The sequence below is a fragment of the Protomyctophum parallelum genome (genome assembly GCF_964188405.1).
Source record: "Protomyctophum parallelum genome assembly, chromosome: 13".
In the NCBI taxonomy this organism is placed as follows: Eukaryota; Metazoa; Chordata; class Actinopteri; order Myctophiformes; family Myctophidae; genus Protomyctophum; species Protomyctophum parallelum.
Window position 1 is genome coordinate 38,638,272 of NC_139708.1, and position 25,303 is coordinate 38,663,574.

The 25,303-nt window shown below is 42.9% G+C and overlaps 2 protein-coding genes across 3 annotated transcripts in view; both read right to left on the reverse strand.

Annotated features, from left to right (window-relative positions):
* LOC310869938 (rho GTPase-activating protein 17-like) overlaps nucleotides 1-7,715 on the reverse strand; it is a 121,913-nt gene extending 114,198 nt beyond the window's left edge. For both annotated transcript variants that reach the window (XM_083780928.1, XM_083780929.1), the window contains exon 1: nucleotides 7,289-7,715. In XM_083780928.1, coding sequence (XP_083637054.1) covers nucleotides 7,289-7,341 — 53 coding nt within the window. In that variant the 5' untranslated portion in view covers nucleotides 7,342-7,715. The remainder of the gene's footprint in view (nucleotides 1-7,288) is intronic.
* A 7,772-nt stretch (nucleotides 7,716-15,487) lies between these two features.
* Nucleotides 15,488-25,303, reverse strand: part of slc5a11 (solute carrier family 5 member 11) — a gene marked incomplete at its 3' end in the record, with an annotated part of 42,187 nt that continues 32,371 nt past the window's right edge. The window contains exons 12-14 of the mRNA XM_083779092.1: nucleotides 24,564-24,779; nucleotides 18,913-19,150; nucleotides 15,488-15,726 (exon numbers count right to left, since the gene is read on the reverse strand). Of these exons, the coding sequence (XP_083635218.1) occupies nucleotides 15,488-15,726; nucleotides 18,913-19,150; nucleotides 24,564-24,779 (693 nt within the window). The remainder of the gene's footprint in view (nucleotides 15,727-18,912; nucleotides 19,151-24,563; nucleotides 24,780-25,303) is intronic.

The window sequence follows — 25,303 nt, forward strand, 5'->3', positions numbered from 1 at the left end:
CACTCATAGTCATATACTGGTGCTCATTAACGTCACATAGGTGGACACGGACATTGCTGTTCCTTGGACTCAAAATATGTCATACCTCAATTTGTATTGTATGCCAAATACCTACATAGCTATGACTATGAGTTCTAGAGTTGTTCAGATATACCGATACTGGTATCGGTTAACTCGGGCCAATACCACCCTCAAGTACTCGGTACTCGGTACCCGGAACCCGGAACCCGGAACCCGGAACCGGCCCCCGATACTCTGACCCGAGTACCAAAACATCAAAATGACACTATAGGCCGAACGAATGCAACGGGAGCAAGTCTGACCCCGCCGATCTAAGAGCATAAATGACAACTGACAAAGTGTAGATTGGAGGATCCATCTGCATCTATGAGAAAAAGGGTGTAAGATAAGTGTTTACTCAATACAAAATATAGTACCTGTTTCGGTACTCGGTATTAAAAATTAACCCATTCTGACCTGAGATCAGATTCATACGAGGTTTCCACTGGACACACACTGGTCTGATTAAGTACTTGTACTCGGTCTGAAAAGAATGGCATCAGGACAACTCTAATGAGTTCACACAAATGTTGCATTTTTAAGTGTAGCAACAGTGAAAACAGCGTATTATAATGTAGGTAAACAGTGCTCTATTTGTACGTCTCTAAATGTTTTGATGAATTGAACAATGTGGACCCTGTTGTAAACAAGTGTAATGCTTAATTAGGTCGTCCACTCACAGTTAACAGTCTTTGTATTGAATTTGTGCTTAAAATGTACTGTAATTTCTACAAACTGTTAATAAATATTTCAATCAATCAAAACTCTTAGTTTACATTCTACAGACCAGAAGACTTGTGTTGTTTATTTTTCTTTCTTAAATCCCTGTATTTTGTTTGTATTGTTTTCCCCCTGTTTGTTAACTGCCCCCCCCCCCCCTCCCTCCCCCAAGTGTGTTATATGTATTGTATATATTATTATTTCAGTTGGTGTAAATAGGATAGGCAAAATAAGCCAGTAAAGCCACTGGCTTGAGCCTATACTTTTTTGGTCTAAATACTAAGATAATGAAAATGATCAAGTGCAATCAATGCAATGTTCATTCTATGACCAAAATAAACTAAACTGAACTGAACTGAACTGTTGTGTTCATAGACAGTTTATAAACAAGCACTTGCCCCCTTCGGGCGGGCAACCTGAAAGCCTATAGCTGCCCAAAGGTTTTATTTACCTGCCATGAAGGTAACCCTAAAGGCCTATTCATAGTCTGGATTTTCGGTGGTGAGAGGACCACCGCTCCGGTGGTGAGGTGACCACCGCTCCGGTGGCGAGGTGACCACCGCTCCGGTGGTGAGGTGACCACCGCTCCGGTGGTGAGGTGACCACCGCTCCGGTGGTGAGGTGACCACCGCTCCGGTGGTGAGGTGGCCACCGCTCCGGTGGTGAGCTGACCACCGCTCCGGTGGTGAGCTGACCACCGGAGCTGCAATAACGTTGAGCGGTGGTGAGTAAAAACAGAGAGAAGGGCTGGAGCGGTGGCGGTGGTTTGCTCTTCACCGCGGCTCGTGACGTCATGTTGTAGTTCGTTGGTCACCTCACCACCGAAAATCCAGACTATGTATGGAGCCTTTAGTGTCAACGTCTGGTAAGCGACCCACCGTTCACCCAAACACACCTCTCTTGTTTTTACTAAAACTAAAACTGTTAAAAAAGTATGAATAGGCCTTAAGACCTGTGCATTCTAATTTCTACAAAATGCTTTCCAAATGAGATAGTAGATCATCGGAGATCATCGGATAGGGCCCTCCTACGTAGTTCCTCCTGCAACGCGTCTGGTCACTGGGGGTGACCGGGCCTTTGCGGCTCGGGCACCTTCGCTCTGGAACTCCCTGCCCTTGGCTCTTAGATTAGCCTTCTTTTAAAATGCTTTTAAAAACACATCTGTTCTGTATGCCAAGTGTTTTTCCTAATATTGCTTTTAATTGTTTTATTGACCTGTTATTTTCTTCATGTTTTATTGTCTCTGATGTTTTGATGCTTTGTTGTTTTGATGTTTTTATGATTACTGTTTTATAACCTATCTGTAAAGAACTTTGTAACTACAGTATATGTTTGGAAAGGTGCTATACAAATTAAATTATTTCATTCATTCAAGCGTTTTCGTGCCAAGGACTCCAGCCCAAACTGATGGCTTTGCCCCCCCCCCCCCCCCCCCCTACACCTTTCAGTGTATGCCCTATGCTATATCTCTCAGTATATGCTCATAGGAATACGACGTGGCTTGTTGTGGCCTCAACTTAAAGGACAACTTTAGTTTTTTTCAACCAAGGTTCATGTTTTAGGTTGTTATTAGAGAAAGTAAAAGATGAATGTATTTTTTTTTTAATTTGTTGCTTTTTCGTTTTAGGGATTTTAGCTGTTTTTGACAGGGGGGGGCATTCGAGCATGGGCCTAAATATGTAGTTTTTTACAACATTTTATGGTGATTTATTTTTGTATTATTTACTATAGTCCTAATATACCCCAGGAAATTACATCTGGCCACAGAAGATCACAGGATCTACTGAATATGAAGGTAGCCTACTGGGGGAAGGCTTATACTGTGTGTATAGGGCTCAATATGTCAGTTTGTCACATTCAGTAGATCCTGTTATCTTTTGTGGTCAGATGTAATTTCTTGGGGTTTATTAGGACTATGGTAAATAATAAAAAAATACATCGCCATAATATTTTGTAAAGAAATACATACTTAGCCCCATGCTCGAATGCCCCCGCCCCCCCCTGTCAAAAACTGCTAAAATCCCTAAAACGAAAGAAAGCAGAAAATTAACACTCACCTTTTAGTTTCTCTAATAACAACCTAAAACATGAACCTTGGTTGAAAAAAACTAAAGTTGTCCTTTAAAATTCCCAGGTTCATATTTTAAAATACCCAGGTTCATATTTTATCGGTGGTAACAAAGGCCAATGCTTTGTACTTTACATTTTCTATCTGAACACATCTCCACATTCCTAGACTTGAGCTGGATTTAGGTAAAATTATATAATAATAACAACAACAACAACAACAACAACACATGTAATTATCTAACGGTGTATACTATAATGTCACCGTGCCAACTTTGATGAGGCTGGCTGGCAGTCCATTTCCTGAAAAAAGTTAATATTTTGGACATAGTTGATCTCTGCCCCGACAACAACGATAACTCCATTAGTCCTCGGCTGTTTATAGGCGGAACTGGAGGAATGCTTGGCGTGTTGGGTCGGGCGGGTGATTTGCATGGTTACACAGATGGCTATCTCATCTGAAAGCGTAAGCAAGCTGTCAGTCAGTCAGTCAGTCTGTCTGTCTGTCTGTCTGTCTGTCTGTCTGTCTGTCTGTCTGTCTGTCTGTCTGTCTGTCTGCACCGTTCGCTGCAAGAGTTTCACAAACTATCAGGGGACGGAACATTCTCAGCAATTTAAAGAGGATTAAAGAATAAAAGTAACACCAGCTACAGAATACTGTAACGTGATAGTCTATAGATCTAGATAAGAAACAAGCTTTAACCACTATAAAACTAGTGGTTCTCAACCCATTTTGGGTGGGAACCCCTTTTGGTCGTCTTAAGCATTATGCTATACTTTAGCTCAGGGTTCCCCAATTAATTTTCCTCAAGGGCCTTATTTTGACTACGGTACCAGGCTGCCCTGAAAGTACATTTTCAAGGCAAGACCCCATTTGAAAAGGACCCCCAGTTTGACATGCAGAGGCTACTGACCCCCATTTAATGCCATTAATTTAATGCCCCCCCCCCCCCCTTTAAAAAAAAAGATCTTCCAGGGGCCACAAGGGGGCGCACCGCAGATGCTGCTAATTGGGGAACCCTGCTTTAGCTATTGTAAAATAGCAGATCTACAAGCTCATAGCGCGGCACTGAGTGCACGGAGCTGAAATAACGTTGAGCGGTGGTGAGTAAAAACAGAGAGAAGGGCTGGGGCGGTGGTTTGCTCTTCACCGCGGCTCAGTGACGTCATGTTGTAGTTCGGTGGTCACCTCAGTGACGTCATGTTGTAGTTCGGTGGTCACCTCAGTGACGTCATGTTGTAGTTCGGTGGTCACCTCACCACCGAAAATCCATATATGAATAACGGCGCTTTACAGGTCTATAACTCTGACGGTACAAATTGATCCTTACGGGGTCAATAGCTCTGACAAATGGACCCTAAAGGGGTCTTAAACTTTACTCTGAGGCTGAGAGTGTACAAATGGACCCTAAAGGGGTCTTAAACTTTACTCTGAGGCTGAGAGTGTACAAATGGACCCTAAAGGGGTCTTAAACTTTACTCTGAGGCTGAGTGTACAAATGGACCCTAAAGGGGTCTTAAACTTTACTCTGAGGCTGAGAGTGTACAAATGGACCCTAAAGGGGTCTTAAACTTTACTCTGAGGCTGAGAGTGTACAAATGGACCCTAAAGGGGTCTTAAACTTTACTCTGAGGCTGAGAGTGTACAAATGGACCCTAAAGGGGTCTTAAACTTTACTCTGAGGCTGAGAGTGTACAAATGGACTCTTACGTGTTAAGAATAAAATAAACCTGCATGCCTATATTTGCATACTGGTGGTGACATCATCGGGTGGTCATTTCAAGATGTCTAACTTTTTTTTTTTTTTACTGATGCTAGAAGAACAATGGCTTCCATTTCGGCATTGCTCACTTTCCAGGAAGACAGAGAGGCTTTAGTTTCCATTACCCTGGAATCCCACCCGATCGATGATGTCACTGGTATAGGCACATGGTTTCTGGACTGTCAGTGACATTCATGAAGACCATTTAAAGGTATACTCAGTGATTTCACTTAATTCAAATATCACTTATTTTTTTGTTTTGTTGTGATAATCCTCTCTACTATAGAGTGTGCTGACCATATAAGGAGTTCCTCCCTGTCCCCAGTTAACCCCTGGGGGTCAAAAAACCTTAGGTTTCGTTTTTGGCTCTCTATCCTGATTGGATGAAAGGCTTAGGTCCCAGCCAAAAATGAAACCTACGGTTTTTTGAGTGAAATCACTGAATATACCTTTAAAACGAATATACGGTTGAAAACCATGGGTCAGTTGCCATGTATGGACATTGGTGTCATTTATTTGTACACTGTAAATGGTAAATGGGTGTGCATAACCATTCATATAATGCTTTTATCCAAAGCAGACACACACACACACACAGGCATGCACGCACCCCCCCCCCCCCCCCCCCCAGAGTCTTGCTCAAGGACACTTCTACGGTGGTGGGGATCCCACTGGGATCGAACTGGGAACATTGTGGTTCCCATCCACTGCCGCCCCAGATTTCCACAGTCAAGAGTTATTATAACATGCATAACAACTAGCTGGGGGGGGGTCCCTGGAAATGTGTGAAGCACAAGCAGCGATATAAACCCCTTTTGGCCTCGGTCCCCCTGGGGTCTAGGCCTTGGTCCCCCTGGGGTCTAGGCCTTGGCCTTGGTCCCCCTGGGGTCTAGGCCTCGGTCCCCCTGGGGTCTAGGCCTTGGTCCCCCTGGGGTCTAGGCCTTGGCCTTGGTCCCCCTGGGGTCTAGGCCTTGGTCCCCCTGGGGTCTAGGCCTTGGTCCCCCTGGGGTCTAGGCCTTGGCCTTGGTCCCCCTGGGGTCTAGGCCTTGGTCCCCCTGGGGTCTAGGCCTTGGCCTTGGTCCCCCTGGGGTCTAGGCCTTGGTCCCCCTGGGGTCTAGGCCTTGGCCTTGGTCCCCCTGGGGTCTAGGCCTTGGTCCCCCTGGGGTCTAGGCCTTGGCCTTGGTCCCCCTGGGGTCTAGGCCTTGGTCCCCCTGGGGTCTAGGCCAGAATAAGGTCACCGCCTCTGAGGTCAATATAGAAGGCCCCGTGGGGTGGTGACGGCTATATGATCAGACCTGGCTGTAGCCGCTGGTTAACCATACATTCACACATTATTTCTCTATGATTATTTGTATTTACAACAATAACTCACTCCCCTGGCCAGCCGGGGCGCCTGATGGAGGGGAAAGGAACTGGTTGGAATAACGTGTTCCTTCCACGCGCTACGTCCAACCAGGAAAAAAACTCCCCCCTGTCAGGTGTAAAGGAGCAACTTGGACACTCATGCATGAAGGAAGCATGAGTTCAAATCCGTTGCTCTCCCCTTGTCCCCCATATATGGGGACTAGGTTGGTGGAGGGTGTGTGAGCCCAGGATCACATTAGATGATTGACACAGGGGTGGAAAAATGGGTTACAAAATCGTGGGATAAAAATCTCTCTCTATCTCTCTATCTCTCTCTCTGCTACTTTTCACAGGCAAATATTGAAATACAAAAAAAAGTAAGCAGCCTATTCTTTCACTACCTTGGAAAAAAATCCCTTATGCAGCAATCTTTGCCAGGCTATAAAAACATGACAGCGGCAACAATAAGGCTATTATAATTTTTAAATGCTCTTTACTTAAATAAATAATTAAACAAAAATACATTCAGATGTATGTGTGTTTATTTATAACTTTCTTATCCAACTACATTTACAGGTAAGACTGTGTGTTCCCACTTCCCAGTAGGAAAATAAAGTACTCACATGTCTTATTTTAAGTGAAATAAATACTCTGTTACAAGTAAAAAATACTTGAGTAAAAGTTTAAACGTTAGTAGGTGTATTGAAATGTAGCCTATTAAAAGTAACAAAAGTGGAAAGTACACATTATGCATCATTGTATAGGGCTGAAGTGGTTCATATTTCTTAACAATAATAAAAAAATCTACACAGTAACTAGTAACTATAAAGTTTTAAAATGATTGTAGTTGAGTAAAAGTACAATATATAAGAAGAAAAATACTAGTGAAAAGTACGTAAATGTACTACATGCAGTGAAGGCTATTTTACTAAATGCCACTCACTCTCTCTCAAACGTGAGCAAATTCCCCTCATTGTGTAGACCTTATGTGTGAACTTTGTGCAGTGCTTTTATGTAGCCTATAGCTTTCTTATTAAATAAACTTTACTGTATACATGCAGGTATACAGTATCTATAGCTACGTGTTCCCACTTCCCAGCCAACACCGCCCACAACACCAGGGCTAACGTCAGGACAAAATACAAATTAAATCATAATAAGAATAAGCCAAAAGTGTCAAGAACAGCTAAACATTTAACACGAGAATAACAACAACGCGGTTTCACTCACAAACACACGCATGGTGGTGTCGTGTCGTGACACCAATAAAAAAAAGAGATGTTTTGGGGTGTGTGTGTGTGTGTGTGTGTGTGTGTGTGTGTGTGTTTTTTTACCTTCCAACAGTCTGGCTGGCGAGTTGTCTCATGCGATTGAACTGTTTCTTCATGATGTCGTCTCGTCTCCTCCTCGGCGTGCGGGACCCCCTCCTCTCCCACGGACCGTACAGATCCAACAGGACCACCACCAACCGAACCCCACCAACTATACACGACTCCCCCGTTCAAAGTTTGGTTCCGACAAACCCTTTCGCTACAAAGTAACCGTCAAACTAACCGTCACGTCGCCGCTGCCATTGTAATGTAACTGACAAGGTGGAGAGGGGAGGAGAAAAAAAAAAAAAAAAGAATGACGCTCAACTAGTACAAGAAATAGGTGTTTCTCTTCTCTCTCGTTCCGCAACAACTAACAAGCCCGAGGACATTTAGCTACGCGATTATAATATGTTCCCTTTTCATTTGTTATTGTCGTTGTTGCGTTGTTGTTGTTGTTGTTGTTGTTGTTCTTCTTCTTCTCTCTCTCTCCCCATTCCAGGCGTTACATGTGATGATGATGTGTTTTTTTTTTAAGAACTGGTTTGGTTTCGGAGTCAGAGGAGCAACAGCCAGCTGCGTTGCCTTGCCCTTAGCAGCCAGGAAGGAGGAAGTCCCTAGCCCTGCCTCCAAACTGTACTTCCTTAGTACTAGCCTACTGTATGACACATACTGTAACACAGTACAAACAGCTGCAACATGGGATATATCATATATCTACCTTCATATGTTTTTAAGTGTCTATTTGTACGTCTCTAAATGTTTTGATGAATTGAACAAGGTGGACCCTCTTGTAAACAAGTGTAATGTTTTATTGGGTCGTCCACTGCACAGTTAACATATATATATATATATATATATATATATATATATATATATATAATGTAACAGAATTATCGCATCAAAATGTACTTAAAGTACCAAAAGTAAAAGTGCTCCTTTTGCAGAATGTCCCATTTCATGTTTTACAAATGTATACAAAATATTTTGAAAATAGGAGATCCACAAGCTCACAGCGCATCACATCGAGACATGTTGTGAGCTTGTAGATCGGCTTTTTTCAAATGGCCGATGATCGGGCTGTTAAGTGGTTAATGAATGTTTTATTTTAATAATCTAAATCTAGAAAATAACTAGTTTTCAAATTATTGTAGTGGAGTAAAAGTACAACATTTTCCTCTGAGATTATGTATTCATTTGGATCCCATAAGCATGCCAGTAGCAGCTATACTCTTCCTGGGATGTAGTGGAGTAGAAGTACTGTAAATGTCGGTTGCTGAAAATTGGAAGTACTCCAGTAAAGTAAAAAATATCTCAAAATTGTACTTGAGTAAATGTAGGCAGGCCTAGTCCTAGCCCAGTTGTTTTCATGTCAAGGTGAAAAGGTGCTCCAGACTTCCCAAAACAAACTGGTCAGGCTCCTTCTTGGCCTCACCCCCCGAACCCACCTCACCCCTGCCCACTTTGACCAGGCTGGGATGGCTTAGGGTCTACGACAGAGTACAGCATCTTGCAATGGGTCTGGTCCATAGACTGTAAAAAATATGGACAAAGCGTTCCCCGGGTCTAACATGAACGTAAAATGAAGCCTGTCAGTCCTTGAATTGTAAGTCGCCGTCTTTCTAGATCCGTTTTGGCCCAGCTGGCCCATTGGCTGGCCCAGACAACGAGGCGGGACTTCCCCCCTTCTTCTCCGTTGGTTTTTATTTTGACTCGAGTGGGTGGGGAATCCCGATCATAGACTGTAACGGTAGCCACGCCCCTCAGAACATGCGCAACTTTACGGTCATTCTTTTTATAAATGGGACCATCATTTTCCAAAAAGAATATTATGACATTAGAAATGAGACTTTAAACTAGTGACTGGAAGCAGAAAGTATTCATGACCATGTTTATTAAGGTAATACAGTCTAGGTGAAGTTGGGCCCAAATACATGGACTTCTATGGGGCTATGGGTTTTTTTGCGCCCAATGACAGCGCCACAACAGGTCATTATATGAACTTTCAGGAAATCCCGATTTCCTTGTGGCTTCACAAAATATCTGTCTGACTGCCCCCCTGGTCTGGTCCACAAGTTTCGATACACCACCAAGATACCCATGTACCTGTCTAGATACTTCCTTAATGTTAACGAAGTCCACACCCACAACACCAGAGGGAGTGCAACAAACCCAGATTCGGTACAAACAAGGGACTAAATTATTTTCGCTCCTATGCCACCAAAATGTGGAACGCCCTACCAACAGTCATTAAGACATCCTTCAAAACCGCTCTCAAAGGGCACCTACGGATGGCTGCAATTTGAAACTGGCCCCCGTAAAATCTGAATCCCCCTCCCCACCCCTTTTTCCCCTCACTATATATGTTTCTTTTCCCCTTTTACCTTGATGAATTCCTGTTCTGTTCTTTGGATATTATAGAAGTGTCTATTTGTATGTCTCTAAATGTTTTGATGAATTGAACAAGGTGGACCCTAAGTGTAATGCTTTTTCGGGTCGTCCACTCGCAGTTAACAACAGTCTTTGTATTGTGTTTGTGCTTGAAATGTACTGTAATTCTGCAAACTGTTAATAAAATATTTCAATCAATCAAAAGGGTCCACCAAATTAATACGCATTTCAGAAAAGATGATTTTGCTGCTAAAAATATTTCAAATTATATTCCACATTTCAAAATGCATGGTCACTGCATGGGGAACCCCTGGAACTCATCCAAGGAACCCCAAGAACACAATGTGGAGACAATCATTTCAAAAATTGATTACGTATTAAATGCTCAATTAAAAAAGAAAAAAGGAAAGTCATTTTCACATCACAAACCATTACCTGGATGCCACACAAGCAGGATGTTCTACGACAATAATACTAATCTGTATTGTCCACGAAGGGATAATTTTCAACACCAACAAAAACAACACAAAACACAGAACAACTCAACAAAAGAGAATACATACACGAGGTCCCCTGCACTGTACACAGGACAGAACCATTCATAAGCGGCGGGGCAGTTTGTTTAACGCTGCAATCGATGGCTGAGGGGACAAAACTGTTCTGTGTCTTTGTCCAGATGAGATGAGGTCGAAGAAGCCACACAGGGGGGTGATCAGTGTCATTTCATATATCGAAAGTGCTTATACGTGATGGCTTTCAGTTTTGGGTGATAAGGTGACTACTGAAAACTACAACCTGGCGTCACGCCGTGGACGGTGGTAAGCGACTCACCCACCACTCACCTCCAAACACATCTCTTTATTTTTACTATTACCACCACACAAACTGGAGTATGAATAGGCCTTTATCCCTGTAAAACCCGGATTAATTTATACTTGCAAAAAACCGATTTCAACCTTACTACTACTTTTTTACTACTAGGACTTATCAGAGGAAATTATGTAAAAATATATATATATTGTGTTGCAAATTTTATGAACATTTATAATTAAATAATAATAATAATAATAAATTAATAATTTACATTTGGGGGATATCTTTCACAATAATGAATAATGTTCTACAGTACATGTTCTAGACATTCTAATGATCACAAAAAAACATATTACAGTAATTTTACTTACTTTTATTAGGGTTAAAGGTCAAAGATCATAGGTTAAAAATTGCACAGAGTCCAGAGATTTTTAATTTGTGTGAATTTCAGCCTCTGTGGGGGGTATTTATATGCAAATATCATGACCAATGGCATTGGAATGAACATCAATGATGACGTTTAGGTGAAAAAAAATAACATAAATTAATTTGAATTCATTAATACAAATTTGTAGTATTGCACCGCTGGGTGTTACAGGGATAACCATTCTTCATTTCAGAGAGTGTGGGTGTCAGAGCCATCTAATAGAAGAGTTATGGTATTTGAGGGGGGCAGAAACCGAGCGCTCCAGCGCTGTTCATGCAGCCTGATGAACTGAGACGAGCTGGAGTTTGAAATGCATCGTTTTCAACGAGGGCGGCGCAAACAAGAGCATGTGTGCAACATTTTTAAGTGGTGCAACCACTTCTACATCCAGCATGCAATGTCCGTGTACCTGTTTGTGATGCACCTGTGTGAGCACGAGTGGTGTGCGCATGCGTGAAATTGGAACGAGAGAAGTATGTGACATGGCTGCCACCTGCTGGACGCAAAAGATACAGAGAAGAAATTGGAACGATACAGAGAACCAATAGACGGGAGTTGCACCACTTGGTTCACACTGGTGTGATTTTTAAGTATTGTACAGTGACAACTAAAGTCTCTGTAATGTTTTATGTTGTACTATTACTACAAAACAATCTAAAATAAAGAGATTTAAGATCATTACAACAGCCCAGCTGGGCTGTTGCCTGCAGAGTCCAATGCATTTCTGCCTACTTTCCGGTCCAGGACTTGGTTGTCCCATTCATTCTCATTATAAGTCTATGTAGAAGACTGCAGGCCCCATGAAGTGAAGGCAGTTTGCGTAACTCTGTCTTACTCTATGGCTCTGGTGGGTGTGTAGTGACTGTTGCCTCCTGCAATTTCCGGAGATTGAGATTGAGACTACAGTGGGTGTGGGACAAATCGCCTATATCAGGGGTGGGCAACTGGCGGCCCGGGGGCCACATGCGGCCCCCATCTTCACTTAATGTGGCCCTCAGGTTAATATCAGAATACTGATATAATAATATTGGTTCCAGCTGTTTACAATTCCACAACATGCAAAGATGACCCGCTTTAATTACTTCAGTCTAAATTAGTAGCTCAATGCTTAAACACACGTATAATTAAAGGCATTTGAAATTACATAAAAATGAATATAGCAAAAATAGCCGATCTACAAGCTCAAAACGTGTCACAGCGCGACGCGTTTTGAGCTTGTAGATAGGCTATTTTTGCTACGACAGTAATATATGGCCCTATAGGGAGTGAGTGTGGAAATATAGTGGCCCTCTCCATCGTCAAAGTTGCACCACCCCTGGCCTATATCAACAGAATAGTGGAACAGTCATTAGCCTGCCACTGAGCAGAAAGTCATTACCAACAGTACACCAGCCTGCCATCTAGTGTTGACTTTGACAACACATTTTGATTTAGTTTTAGTCAGTGTTTTTTTTTAATACATTTTCATGTATTTATTTCAAACCTCCTCCGGAGGTAGAGCAGGCTTAGAGTATATATATTTATAGAGAAGGCACCCAGAGGAAATCTTGAGGCGAAATGGACATAGTGGCCGAATGAAGGTATTGCAGCCTGGCCCCAAACACATGAACGCGCTGTCCGTTGACTATCATTGTACACGTTCACGACGGACGACGCTCGTGCGCGTTCAACGGCAGCGCGTTCATGTGTTTGGGGCCACTCACCATTGCAATCCGTCCCAGAATGCACTCTGTAACTACCAGGAAGGAGGAGTGAATCCACCTCATGCGCTTTTGAGCAACTCAATGCAAGTGGATGGGAGGAGAACTACAACTTAATGCAAGTGGATGGAAGGAGAACTACAACTCAATGCAAGTGGATGGGAGGACTACAACTTAATGCAAGTGGATGGGAGGAGAACTCGGGTGTCTTCTCTATAGATATATATACTCTATGAGAGCAGGTGGTCCAGTGACCCAGGGCCGTAGGAACCACGGGGGTCCCCGGGGACACGTCCCCGGTGGGCCGCGGAGCGGCCCACGGGGGGCCGCGAACCGTTTTGGGCCGCCGGCCACGGGGAATAAAAAAGCCTCAAATTGGGCAGGCACTTGGACCATGCGGCCGCCGCTGACTCGCTGTCAGTGTTGTGCGAGTGCGTGTGATTCTGCTATAGTGGAGATTTCAATGTATTTCTATGGGGGAACTTGGATAGGATTCAGGAAGTTGTTTATATGTTATGCCCAGTGCTGGTTAAAGCCGTGTATGTCTCGGGCAGGCTCATCAAAAAGGTAAGATTTGCACTAGGCTATTTCTGCTGTGCAGACCCGTTTTTACCCGAAAATAACGACTTTATAACCGCAAATACCCGATTTTTTTCCGCACGGGCGCTTCGCGCCCGTGCGAATCGCCCCACATGCACGGGCGCTTCGCGCCCGTGCATGTGGGCCGGTTCGGATTCGTCCCCCCCATCTGTGAAGTGCCGGATACGGCGCTGCAGTGACCCCTGGGTCGGCGGCTCGAATCCCGGCTCCTCCTCCTGTCCACATGTCGAAGTGTCCTTGGGCAAGACACTGAACCCTACATTGCCTCCAATGAGTCGGTCGGTGTGAGCTTTGCCACCATTGGTGTGTGAATGTGGGAAGTGAGGACGCTGGCGTCGACTGTTCGCCGCTTCACCTCCCAAATGTATGTATGAATGAATGATTGTAAAGCGCTTTGACCACTTGGAAAAGCGCTATAAAAATGCAATTCATTATTATTATTATTATTATTCCATTTTTAATCACATTTCAGTGTTAGTCTAGTTTTAGCCAACTAAATATCATAAGATTTTAGTTGACTAAATCTACAGTTGTCAAAATAATACTTTGGCAGCGTAACGGCTGATTTTACACTTTGTTGTATGCTGAAAATAGCCGATCTACAAGCTCTCGATGCGTTGTGAGCTTGTTGATCTGCTATTTTCAGCATGCAACCAAGCATAACATGACATGTCTTTAGGTTCTACTGGATATATATTCCATTATTCACATTTTTGTTGACAAAATCAACTGTAGATTTAGTCGACTAAAATCATATAATATTTAGTCGACTAAAACTAGGCGGCTGACACTAAAACATTAACAGGTGACTAAAACTAAATGAAATGTTATTCAAAAGACTATGCCCGGGGCACGGTGGCACATTAGACAATTGACACAGAATTTGACAGAATATGGGAGAACATTGTTAATAATATAAGAAATGAGTACCACAGACGAAAAACAGTCTAAGTCCAAATGTCATTCTGACCCCTCCACGAAAAGGCCTTGTTGTCCTGAACCCTTATCAATCATTTATACATTATGGATCAATAGTGTGGACTTAGACTGTTTTTCGTCTGTGGCATTCTTTGAGGGGAGACTTTCATAACAAACTGACTATGATGAACTTGTAGATTGATGAACTGATAAACTGATTAAGACAATAATAAAACATGATCCTATTGGTAGAGGGTGTGGATCTCCTCTTGTGACCCAGGCCTAAAACTGGCGTACTCAAAGTCTATCCTGAAGCTGTCTTTTTCTTTATTCTTAATCTCCTTTTGCTGTCGTGTATATTTACTATAATGTACTCGCTATCTTTGGTTGTTGCAGTAATTATTGTTGTTATTATTATCCAATACCTTTCATGTGAGGAAACAGAGTATGCAGAGCACAAAGACGTGACAGAGAAAGAGGACAATGATGTATTTGTATTTATGTTGGGGGGGGGGGTATGGGGAAACGAAATGTTTTGTTCTTTAAAATGTTAAAAACCAAATAAATAAAAAAAGACTGACCAAAACACTGCCACGTCTGTGCATTTTCTGCAGGTTCTGCTGAGTTGCTCAATAGGGATCTATTAGGGTAATGTTAACTCCACAGACACACACAAAACACCTGGGGGTCTATTAGAGTAATGTTAACTCCATAGACACATACAGAACACCTGGGGGTCTATTAGAGTAATGTTAACTCCACAGACACACACAAAACATCTGGGGGTCTATTAGGGTAATGTTAACTCCACAGACACACACAAAACATCTGGGGGTCTATTAGGGTAATGTTAACTCCATAGACACATACAGAACACCTGGGGGTCTATTAGAGTAATGTTAACTCCATAGACACATACAAAACATCTGGGGGTCTATTAGAGTAATGTTAACTCCATAGACACATACACAACACCTGGGGGTCTATTAGAGTAATGTTAACTCCATAGACACATACACAACACCTGGGGAACTATTAGACTAATGTTAACTCCATAGACACGTAAATGGTGCATTTATATAGCGCCTTCATCCAAAGGCGCTTTACATAGATTGTGCATTACATTCATCCATTCACACACACATTCATACACCGATGGCCGGCGGAAACCATGCACGGAGCCAGCACATCAGGAGCAATTAGGGGTTCAGTGTCTTGCTCAAGGACACTTCGTCACTAACTCTGGGGGAGGAGCCCACAGGGATCGAACAGGCGACTGTATAAAACAGAAGAAGCACAACAATCACGGCACTCCACCCTCAAGTGCAGTATACTTAGTAGAGTAAAATGTACTTGGCTACTTCCCAGCCCTGATCAAGCCCAGTAAGCGATGATGAAGACGGATATGGAGAGGCTGATGATGAGGTTGGCGTTGAGCAGGTGTCTCAGACATGGCTCCTCCTCCAGAGAGCTGATTGGTGGAAGGGGAGGAGGAGGAGGAGGAGGAGGAGGATTGGCTCCTCCCTCCCGGCGCTCCATGCCACACAGCCAATAGAGGGCAGCGGTCAGCTTCGACTGGCTTTGGACACCCGTGGACGCCGAAGGGGCAGAATCTGTAGACGGAGGAACGGAACGTTTCAAATGTGTAAAATCGGTGGGTTTTCAACCCTTTTCATATCGAGGTCGTCCATTATTTATTTCAGCATTTGAGCCACGTACGGACAGATCACAATTTTGATGAGATTAAAGCCTCTCAGAACCAAAACGTTGTCCACAATTCCATGCCATTTTGATAATAGGAGAGACAACGTCGATCAAAATAACAATTCTTATACATTAATTCTTATACATTCTCTAATTGTGTTCTTGTAAATTACGTACTGCAGATGTTTGACATTAATGTACAGTTCACACCCTCGAGAGTTAACCCATTCTGAACGGGAACCCATTTTGGTGTTAGCGTCATGTTATGCTTTAGCTATTGAAAAATAGCAGATCTACAAGCTCATAGCGTGCCACCGAGTGGCGCGCTAAGAGCTTGTAGGTCTGCTATTTTTGAAAAATCAAAGAACGACTGACATTTTTGGAATCTGATCTCAGGTCAGAATGGGTTAATCAGACCAGTGTGTGTCCAGTGGAAACCTCGTATGAATCTGATCTCAGGTCAGGATGGGTCAAAGATCTATAAGGTTATCCATTTGGTTACCGACTCTGCGTCAGTTAGCCGTGGACCACCTGGAACCCCCTCAGGGACCACAGCAACGAGCTTCACGGCAGCACTAGAGTTTTTTGCAGTGACAACATTTCTTGTCTATATCCTCTCAATAGATGAACTGACGAAATTCTCTCCAGCTCCTTAAGTAAATAGCAGGTACATTTTGACGTCAGAATACCAATTTTACCCAACGAGGTAGAGAGAGAATCCAGCAAAAGATGAATCAATTAAAAGCGTTGGTTATATAGTTACTAAAGAGCTGGAGAGACAGTGAGACCCCCTGGTACTGAACACACACACACACACACACACACACACACACACACACACACACACACACACACACACACACACACACACACACACTATACTAGCAATCAGTGCAACGAGTAACAGAATATGGAGCTATTTAACACATTGACAAAGGAAAATTCCGGCCGCTTGTATTCGCAACCTTATTCTTTCGGTCATGACCCACACTTCATGACCATAGGTGAGAGTAGGAACGAAGATTGCTCGGTAGACAGGAGAGATTTGCCTTCTGGCTCAACTCTCTTTTCAGTGCGTTACAGCGACTGCAATACCGCCCCTGCTGCTTCGATTCCCCGGCAGCCGAAATGAGTTTTCTTCGACGGGTGTCTGGCATCTCCCTTAGAGATACAGGGTGAGAAGTTCAGTCACACGAGAGAGACCGAGGGTGCCATTTTGAAGATCCGTTTTACAATGGGGTAATACAGAAATTGCCCTCGCTCTGCGCACAATCGTATTATGAAAGGCATATCGGCCCGTGTTGAACGCACTCGGCCCGAGTTGAACGCACACACATATGGCATACGGCGTTCCTGAATATTTTAGCATTGTGGGAGTGTCCATATGTTAATTATTTTCGCTTTGCGCAATTTGCTATTAAGCCCCTTGACCTAAAAACACTCAGCGCATAACGATTAGACGTGGGTCTGACCACCTCATAAACGCAAAAAGCACTGTTTGATTTTACACTTGAGCGGCTCTGGGAGGCTGCTGGAGTGTTGCCATGTCTGTTTATTATAAGCGGCTTCTTTTTCTGTAAAGTTGCTTGTAAATATTGGTAGTTGTACTAGTTGTGGCTGCTTTTCTTGTTTCTAAAGTGGGTATTTGGGCTTTTCTCCTAATGTTGTTTAAACCAGTGATCCTCACACAGCACATTCCCATGTCAAGGATCCCCAGATGAATGCATTTGCCCAACTAAGGACGGCTAATCCAAAAATTAAATTAAAAATTTCCAAGATTACTTTTGAAAATAGCAGATCTATACCAGCTCACAATGCATCACATTAATTCATTAAAACTATGAACTCTGACTGCAGGGGGATATATATAATGATCATTATAACAATGTGCAAGAACATATTTAAAAAGAAGGAAGAACTTTATATTTGTGGACAATCAAAATATGTTTTTTTATTTTAATGTGGTGTCATTAAAATTAATCTGGATATGGCAGACTCACTATCTAGAAAATAAAAAACATGGCACTTAATTTAAAATAGGTTACAGACCCCTGTTATATGCGCTTATTTTTATAGACCTATTTACTTGTTTCTATGAGACATGGCAACAGCCTCTTTTTGCATCTTTTTTTTTGTAAAATGTTGAGATTAGAAACGGCCATAATTCTTTCATTTCTCAACCTTGAAAATAAATTAAAACATCTCCATAATCCTTGGGAAGTTTGCTTTCATATGCTGTATCACACCCAATTCAAGTCTTCTTCAATAAAATGCTAAGAGCGAAGACCATATACCATCGGGGCCACAGGCACAGCATTAAGCAGCAGAATTCAACTCATTCCTTCATCATGACTTGAATGAAATAAAATATAATAAACGTTATTTTACTGGTGTTTTTCAATAGAAACAAATTATTTTGAGGCATAAAGGTGACAGCATGCAGTGCAATAGGAATAATTAACCCAAGTCATGTCATGTCTTCTATGGTGCCAGCCTGAAGAAATGTAATACCACGATCCCCAAAGTGCGCATTCCGTATGTGACATCAGCTGACTGGTAAAGAGAATAGTACGGACATGTTGATTGGGTACGTCTCAAACACTCCTTAAACACACCCATGACTAATTCAAGGCCGTTTTGCGCAATCCACGGGGTGTCGAAAGCGCTTCTTAACATGCCCAAAATTGCAATATGACATACCACACGCCCCCAGCTCATAAAACTGTAATATGATTAGTAATATTATTTGAACTGCTTAATGGAGCCCCCAGAGTAGAACCGCTGCTCCTTCGCCTGGAAAGGAGCCAGCTTAGGTGGTTCGGGCATCTGGTTATAGGATGCCTCTCGGGCGTCTCCCTATAGGGAGGTCCTCAACGCACGTCCCACTGGGAGGAGACCCCCGGGGCGGACCAAGGCGCAGTTGGAGGAAACACATCGACTCACTGGCCTTGGAGCGTCTCGGGCTCTGGTGGAGCTGTTGGGCCCCGCGACACGACTACGGATAAGCGGTCGAAGATGGATGGATGGAAAGTCACGTACCCTACATTTAACGGTGGTAAAAAAAAAAGAGTTGCGAAAAGCAGTAACACACCCACCTGTCCTCTGACGGTGTGTTGTTGCTGCGGCTGCTGCTGCTGTTGTTCTATTCTGTTCCGTGTCGCGTGTCTGTGTGAGTCTTTCTCCTCCCAACGCCTCCACTGGGTTCTCCTCCACGGTGAGGACACCGGCCAGCTTCTCCACTGGGTTCTCCTCCACCGTGAGGACACTGGCCAGCTTCTCCACTGGGTTCTCCTCCACCGCGTCCAGCCTGGTGAACCAGGTGAGACGACTGATCTATAGCGTCGACAAAGCAATGACACGAAATCTACTTCACTGGTGAACTTTCTTCTTTTTGAGTGGTGCAACCACTCCTACATCCAGCAACGTCCGTGTACCTAGGTAGGTAGGTACCTGCATGTGTACCTGTATGTATAAGTGAGCACGGGTATGTTACTTGTTTATACCAGTAGGGGGCACCAGAGTACAGAGAAGAAATTGGACGATACAAATTGGAATGATACAGAGAACCAATAGACGGGAGTTGCACCACTTGGTTCACACTGGTGTGATTTTTAAATATATATATATATATATATATATATATATATATATATATATATATATATATATATATAATATAGTACACAGTATATCGAGAGACAGTAGGCCTACATGGGGACTATAACCTCGCCTCACCAGGCTTTCCACCTCGGAGGAAAGCCTGGTCTCTGTTCCAAAAGTGCCGTGTGATCCGGTCGGGAGCGGATGATATCGTTTTACGTCATGTTGTAGTGTTGTTTTGTAGTCATCAGGATGATATCGTTACATCATGTTGTGGTATTGTTTTGTAGTCATCAGGATGATATCGTTTTACGTCATGTTGTAGTATTGTTCTGTAGTCATCAGGATGATATCGTTACGTCATGTTGTAGTATTGTTCTGTAGTCATCAGGATGATATCGTTACGTCATGTTGTAGTATTGTTTTGTAGTCATCAGGATGATATCGTTATGTCATGTTGTAGTATTGTTTTGTAGTCATCAGGATGATATCGTTACGTCATGTTGTAGTATTGTTTTGTAGTCATCAGGATGATATCGTTATGTCATGTTGTAGTATTGTTTTGTAGTCATCAGGATGATATCGTTACGTCATGTTGTAGTATTGTTCTGTAGTCATCAGGATGATATCGTTACGTCATGTTGTAGTATTGTTTTGTAGTCATCAGGATGATATCGTTACGTCATGTTGTAGTATTGTTTTGTAGTCATCAGGATGATATCGTTACGTCATGTTGTAGTGTTGTTTTGTAGTCATCAGGCAGGAACAATCAAACGGAACTTCCTTTTCCCCTCAAACCGGAAGAATAACAATAAAAGCTTTTATTGAGAAAAATGGAAGTCAGTTCCGGGAAGATTGAGGACTACAAAACAATACTACAACATGACGCATAGCGATATCATCAGCTCCCGACCGGTTCATGAACCCGAAATGGAATGGTGCCCAGGCTACATGGGGAGAGATAGACGGGCAAAATCTGTGAAAAGAATATGCGTAATATTTATTTATATGTCTTTTCAAAAGGGTGCACTGTGACCGGCCGGACTGACCATCACCACTCACCTGCCCCAGCTAGGCGGGGGCCCATAGGCGCCGGGTGCGTAAGGCTAGGGAAGGCTTAGCCTTCCCAAAAATTATGCTGGGTATTTTTTTAAATATATATAATATATGTGCGCAGCATTATAGAAGGCTATTGTGTGTGTGTGTGTGTGTGTGTTGTCGCTGCCCCCTGGTGATCGCTGATCGGATAGGCTATACACTATACAGCAACTGGCCTAATCAGCATATGATTGACTACTATTGGTATGTCTGTAAACCTCGTCCTTCCAGTCGCTTTGTAGCAAAGAGTAGCGCGCGCTGGTTTGTTTTGGGAAACAGCAAAACGCAAAATGTCTTCTTCAAGGCAATGATAAAGTAGCCTAATTCAGAAGAAGAAGCTGGAGGGGCACGGTGGCACAGTTGGTAGTGCTGTCGCCTCACAGCTAGAAGGTCCTGGGTTCGATTCCCGCTCGGGGCGCTGTGGGTGCTGGCGGTGTGTTTCCTCCTCCGCGTCATCAGTGCCCATACCCGAGGCGGTGTTGGCGAAAGGGCCTTTCTGTGTGGAGTTTGCATGTTCTCCCCGTGTCCCCTAGGGTAGGTACCCTCACAAAAACATGCAGTAATCCTGGTCTCTAAACTGCCTCCCCCTGGCCAGCTGGGGCGCCTGATGGGGAGGAATGGAACTGGTTGGAATAACGTGTTCCTTCCACGCGCTACGTCCAACCAGGGAAACTCCCCCCTGTCAGGTGTAAAGGAGCAACTTGGACACTCATGGCATGAAGGAAGCATGAGTTAAAGTCCGTTGCTCTCCCCAGGTTGGCGGAGGGTGTGTAGAGCCCAGGATCACATTAGATAATTGACACAGGGGTGAAAAATGGGTTACAAAATCGTGGGATAAAAATTATAAGAAAAAAAAAAAAGAAGAAGAAGCTGTGAGTCGGCTGTCAGAACCACCACCAGTGCCCGCACGGTTCACAGTTCACACCACTGCAGCAACACTGACACGTTCATCGGAGTGACTGCTGTCTCTGTGCAGTCTGTGAAGAGCCATGAGCCGCGACTCCCGGAGGGGCAGCAACACCGCCGGGTAATCTACACTGTATGACTCGAGACTTGAGAAAAAGACGTCCAAAAGTCGTTGTCTGCGTATAGGCTAATTCATTGGTAAAAGTATGCTAAATAACTCATTTTTAGACCATCTGGGAAATAAATAAATCCGCGGCGGCGGCGAGAGTCCCCCCCCCCCCCCAACGCAATTATATAGCCTACCCAAAGGTAAAACGCACCCGCCACCTATGGGGGGGCCTCTCCGAGGAACAGACTGACTGACCACTGCAGGCCCCCCGAATCAACATTTATTAGGTCACGGACCCCCCCCCATTTGAAAACATATGCCAGTGACCCCCCTGATAAGGGAGGATTTTTACGGCTCTAGCAGATTCCGAAACATATTAATTTCATGCATTTCATGCACACGCATTAGGCTACGGACCCCCCAATTTAATGGCTATTTCTATCTCTGGTACCCCAATTTATATTGTAAAACTACTGTTAATTAAACTCTGAGAGAGTGTACAAATGGAACCAAACTATCTAACTATCTCTAATTGAGTCAAAAAAATAGGAATTTTTAAAATTCCAAAAAGGTAGCACATCCAAAAATGAAACAAGCGGGGGACAAAGTACAAAGTATGAAGGCTTCATAGCCGATACGCGTAAGCGTTCCTTTTTGGCGTACGTGTTTCGGCTATGCAGCCTTCAACGCGTTAGCGTTCCTTTTTGGCGTACGTGTTTCGGCTATGCAGCCTTCAACGCGTTAGCGTTCCTTTTTGGCGTACGTGTTTCGGCTATGCAGCCTTCAACGCGTTAGCGTTCCTTTTTGGCGTACGTGTTTCGGCTATGCAGCCTTCAACGCGTTAGCGTTCCTTTTTGGCGTACGTGTTTCGGCTATGCAGCCTTCAACGCGTTAGCGTTCCTTTTTGGTGTTTGCCAATAAAGAAATGGAAATGTGAGTACCTTGTCCCCCGCTTGTTTAATTTTTGGATGTGCTACCTTTTTGGAATTTTTAAAATTCCTATTTTTTGATGTATACTTGATTTGGGTTTGGCACAACCACTGAAAGCCATTGCTGATGCGCAACCTCTTTTTCTCATTTAGTTATCTCTAATAGTAAGGGCATTTTATCAGGTATTTGACCAATCTGGGAACTAAATCGTTACCAAGAAATTTCTTCACCAATGTTTTTCTAAAGGTGTCTAATAACATGTACTAAAAGTTTGAAATTCAACTCCTGTGGGAAATTGAGTTATTAGCATAATATGTGACCATACCCATAACATCCTATATAAAGAAAAAAAAGTCCAAATTTCATCATTCTTTCAGTAGCATGTGACATATGAAACTAGGGGATTTTCATGATTCTGAATCCATTCCAAGCATTAGTTTTGCACAGAAAACACTCCTTGGGCTAAATTAGGCCATAGCCGTCATCACAAACGTGAAGAGGTCAGCACATTTGGTCAAGTGATTTGGTCAAATCTCAAGAACTAACATAAAAGAGAGATGTCTATCTGCCATTGGGGTGAATCTGTGGAACGAACTCAATACAGAACTAAAAGAGAGCAACTCCATAAGAACATTTAAAAAATCATATAAAGCTATGATAATTGACAAATATAAAAAATCACTTTAATAAATACAATATGCATAGGCAGTAGAAATTACAAAATTATATATAAAAAATAATAATAATAATATATATATATATATAAAATAAATTATTTGAAGTAACCACTTCAAACATAAATATACAAACACATATGCAGTAAAAGTAAACGAGAATAATAAAAAAATACACTATATTTGAGGCAACCACTTCAAATATAAAAGTATGCTCTAAAAAAGCTAAATCTATGTGGGCGTAACGTAACTAGTATAAGACATTTAAGCTAAATATTAATTTTCTGTTCATCATTGATATACAAGAAGCACATCACTACAGAGAATCAGTTTTTCCCATTGCTATTGTTCCTGTTTTTGTTTTTGTTTTTTTTCTGTTCCTTTTTTTTCCTTTCTTCTATCATTTGAATCATTAAAAAGGTGGGCATAATAAGCTTCGGCTTCAGCCCAAACCTTTTCAGTCAAACTGTAATTCTGAAACCCCCATTCTGAAATGTACTGTACTGTAAATGACTGAGATAAATAAACTAACTATAACTAAGTGGATATGGCCTAACTTAGCCCAAGGAGTGTTTTTTGTGCAAAACTAATGCTTGGAATAGATTCAGAATCATGAAAAACCCCTAGTTTCATATGTCACATGCTACTTAAAGAATGATGACGTTTGGACTTTTTGGCCTTATATAGGATGTTATGGGTACGGTCACATATTATGCTAATAACTCAATTCCCCACACGAGTTGAATTTCAAACTTTTAGTACATGTTATTAGACACATTTAGAAACACATTGGTGAAGAAATTTCTTGGTAACGATTTAGTTCCCAGATTTTCATAGATTTCTCTTACTATAATTGAGGTACTCCCTGGAACTCGCTCAAGTATCCCTAGGGGTCCCCGGACCCCACTTTGGGAACCTGTGCACTACACCACCACCACTCACCTGCTCCCCCCGGGCAGGGGGCCGCTCCAGTGTTGTTGCATAGTTTTCACTTAGTTTTGGTCACATTTTAGTCACTCGGAATGTTCTAGTGTCTAGTTTTAGTCGACTAAATGTTGTAAGATTTTAGTCGACTAAATCTACAGTTGATTTAGTCAACTAAAATGTATTTTAGTCGTAATGACTGATTTTACACTTACTGAAAATAGCCAATCTACAAGTTCACAACGCGTCTGAACTTGTAGATCGGCAAGCAACCAAGTGTAAAATGACTGGATATTTTGTCCACCAGTCCCTTCCTAACATTTTAGTCTAGTTTTTATTTGTTTGACGAAATTGTCAATATATTTAGTCTTAGTTTTAGTCATCGTAGCTTAGTTTCCATTTAGTTTCCGCCAGTGAAAAAAGGTAGTCGACAAACCCAATCTCCGTCTCAGTTTTAGTCGACGAAAACAAACCGCTGACCAACTATACGCCACCATCCACTGACCTGCTCCGGGCGCGGCCTCTCCGTGGCCAGGCTGACCGCCACCACCACGGCCAGCGTGAGGAAGGACAGCATGGTGGAGAAGTAGAGGTAGTGGACGCTCCCGACCACGGGCGGCCGGGCGTCCTCCTGGTAGCACAGCGGCGCCGGGTAGACGAAGTCCAGCACCATGCGCACACAGCCCACCGGCAGGCCCAGCGCCAGGCCCCAGAACGCCCCCTAGTGGACATGGACGGGACAGGGAGAGATGGAGGTCAGAGAGACGGTCTGACCCATTTTAAAGACCTGAGGACGATTCTACAAATGCCTTCTAAATCCTGGAGAAACCTCATGTTTCTGTGTCAGTCGTTCTCAAACGCTTTCATGTCAAGGACTCCCACAAATGTATGTAATTGCATGTCCTGCAGACCCCCATCTGAAAATATGTTGTTCCAGTTTTTTTGACGATGGGTTCTCAGATTGGGTCAAGCAGTGGTGGAAGAAGTATTCACATTATTTAAAGGACCACTTCACCACTTTTCAACCTATCTTCATATAATAGGTCCTCACTAATAATCATGATAAAATGGCACATTTTCTTTCCTACTCAGTCTGTGTCTCATAGGAGGGCTGTGGGCAGTCTTCCAGTGACATCATCATTAGGCAGATATTTCTTTAAACAATTATTTTTTGATTTTCATTATCGTGAGAACGATGGCTTCCATTTTCGCATTGCAACTTTTCAGAACTAGAAAGCCTGTAGT